Source organism: Portunus trituberculatus, chromosome 24 (assembly GCF_017591435.1).
Source record: "Portunus trituberculatus isolate SZX2019 chromosome 24, ASM1759143v1, whole genome shotgun sequence".
Classification (NCBI taxonomy): domain Eukaryota; kingdom Metazoa; phylum Arthropoda; class Malacostraca; order Decapoda; family Portunidae; genus Portunus; species Portunus trituberculatus.
This window is the reverse complement of record NC_059278.1, coordinates 17,469,489-17,471,988: the sequence shown is the minus strand read 5'-3', so window position 1 is coordinate 17,471,988 and position 2,500 is coordinate 17,469,489. Positions and strand designations below refer to the sequence as shown.

Genomic DNA, 2,500 nt, shown 5'->3' with positions numbered 1-2,500 from the left:
CTCTCTCTCTCTCTCTCTCTCTCTCTCTCTCTCTCTCTCTCTCTCTCTCTCTCTCTCTCTCTCTCTCTCCGCGGTCAGTAGGCTTTGCACCCTCGTCCTGCCCGCCCCTCGAGGTCCTGCAGCGGGGGTCCGGCACGGGCCACCAATGGCGAGGCGGAACGTTTGCAGTGGGCGGAGGAAGAGTCGTGGGGTGGGAAGCGGGCACCCACGTGGCCCGTAAACACGCCCACCTGCAGGTCACGTGACTTGGTCAGGTATAAGGTAGGGAGCCGTGCCCGCCCGCGCCAGTGTTCCTCAGGGCCGCCCGTCTCCGCCCACCTGGAGCCATGTTGCTGGGTGCCGTTGGTGGCCCCGCGTCCCCAGGCACTGCTCACAGGTGCCACAGGTGAGGCACGGCGCCCCGCCCCTGGTGGTGGTGAGCTGCGACGGTAAGCTCCTCTCGAAGTAACGCGTCCGTGACGTCACTCCCTCGGCCACGCTCGGCTCTGAGTCGGGTTACCAAATATGGTGATGAGGAGGCGGCCCCGCTTCGTGACGTAGCGGCGACACACTGATGCCGAGCTGGACCTGCACGTGCGGTTCTAACGAGTCGCTGGCGCCGTGCTGAGCCCTGCTGGTGCTGAGCCTCCCGTCAGGCTGGTGCTGCCGTGCAAAACAAAGCACTCGGTGTGCTGAGACTCTGGTGCGCACCGCCGGTTTGAATAACTTGCGACTTATCGACTTGTACCGCTGAGTACGGAGAAGAGCGTGACGTTCTATGACGCCACAAGCGCGCGCTGATTGGCTGTGCTGGGTGCTCGAGTCCCATTCATAAAACTGGTGGGCCACACGCGCGAGGTGTTCAGTGAGTATCGTGGCAGTGTTGGGGAAGGAGGTGCCAGCCGCTCGCCGCCTTGGCTCCACTGGAAGACGTGTGGTCGCTGGGGGCCCGGCGTCGCCTCTCGCGTTTGCTTTCCTACACCATATCAGGTTCGGGGGAGAAGCAACCCCCGCCTGAAGACTCTCGCACATCCAGTGAGGAAGATCTTAACTTTTCCACCATGATTATGGACGGTATTGACCCGATGTCTGCTGCAGCCATGGCAGAGTCCTCAGCCATGTCGTTCAGTTTGGTGAGCTTTGACACGTTCGACAAGGGCGGGGACTGCCTGCCGTCTGGGTCTATGTTTGACCGCCCCGTGGAGGATCTCAACACTCCCGTCACCACCTCCGAGATGCCCACCTTCTTCCAGGAGGTGGAGCCCCTGGAGGAGCCTGACCCGCCCCCAATCACAGGTAAGGTGCTGCCCTGCCCGCCACGCCCACCACGCCCGCTTTCACCCACTGTTGTTGTGATGCCCCGTGTGCCCCCGTCCAGTGCCTAGTGCCTCGTGCCCCCGTGCTTTGAACACACGTGCCCCTCCCCCTCCCCTGCGAGTGAGTGCCAGTGGTGACGTGCTCTCAGTGCTGGTGGCAGTGACCGACACATACACACACACATACGAGGACATCAAGAGTCTTTCCCAGCCTTGACAGTGACACACACACACACACACACACACACACACACACACACACACACACACACACACACACACACACATCAACTCTAAGAAAACAGTGAGCACATTTCCAACACACACACACACACACACACACACACACACACACACACGCAAGGCCACGCAAGGCTCTCTACCTGTGTCGTTATCAGCTTATCAGTGGTTCCGGGTGGATATCTCACACGGCGGAAGTTGGCCATTTGTTATCGAGGTGTTCATGTCTATCTGAGGGCAGGACGGAAGGAACCAGTTGGGCAATGTGTGTGTGTGTGTGTGTGGATGACAGATGTGTGAAGGTGCATTACCAGCTGTGGTTGAATGACACAGAGAGAGAGAGAGAGAGAGAGAGAGAGAGAGAGACAGAGTAAACACCAAATACCTTTTACAAGAACAAGAATTAAACACAATATGTCAGTTACTATTTCTGGATCACGATAACTGCCAGCCAACTCTCCCCCTCTCTCTCTCCCTCCCTCTCTCTTACACTCTCACTAACTCTCACACTTGGCAGCCACGCACTTACGCTTGTCTGCCAACACACTCCCGCCTGTGTAAATATAGAGAGAAAGAGTGTGAAAATAGGCGCGTGAGATCATTGTGAGTGTGTGCAAATAAAATCTTGGCATTGGAAAGAGGAATATGCCAGATTTCATTCTCTATGCTTCTTCCTGGATATTTTCTCTCTCTCTCTCTCTGGTGATATAAACAAATCATCACCAGAGAGAAAGAGAGATAGAGATAGCTTTATTTTCTCACCGTCAGCAGTACATCGGGCTATCTTCTTCATCTATCCCCTTCAATAGACCGTGACCCACAGATGCGTTTACCTCTAAGGGGGGAGGGAAGAGGAGGGGGTGATATACCTGTGCCTCGTCTCTTCTGCCACACACACACACACACACACACACACACACACACACACACACACACACACACACACACACACACACAGCTGGGCC

At 56.5% G+C, this 2,500-nt stretch overlaps 1 protein-coding gene across 3 annotated transcripts in view; it reads left to right on the top strand.

Annotated features, from left to right (window-relative positions):
• LOC123508247 (early growth response protein 1-B-like) overlaps positions 1–2,500 on the top strand; it is a 72,798-nt gene that overhangs the window by 56,235 nt on the left and 14,063 nt on the right. Inside the window, exon 1 of one of the 3 annotated variants that reach the window (XM_045261806.1) lies at positions 280–1,275. The exons of the other annotated variants lie outside the window; for them this stretch is intronic. Within the exon in view, the coding sequence (XP_045117741.1) occupies positions 1,041–1,275 (235 nt within the window). The 5' untranslated portion in view covers positions 280–1,040. Of the gene's footprint in view, positions 1–279; positions 1,276–2,500 lie in introns of those variants that run through there. 3 annotated transcript variants of the gene reach the window in all.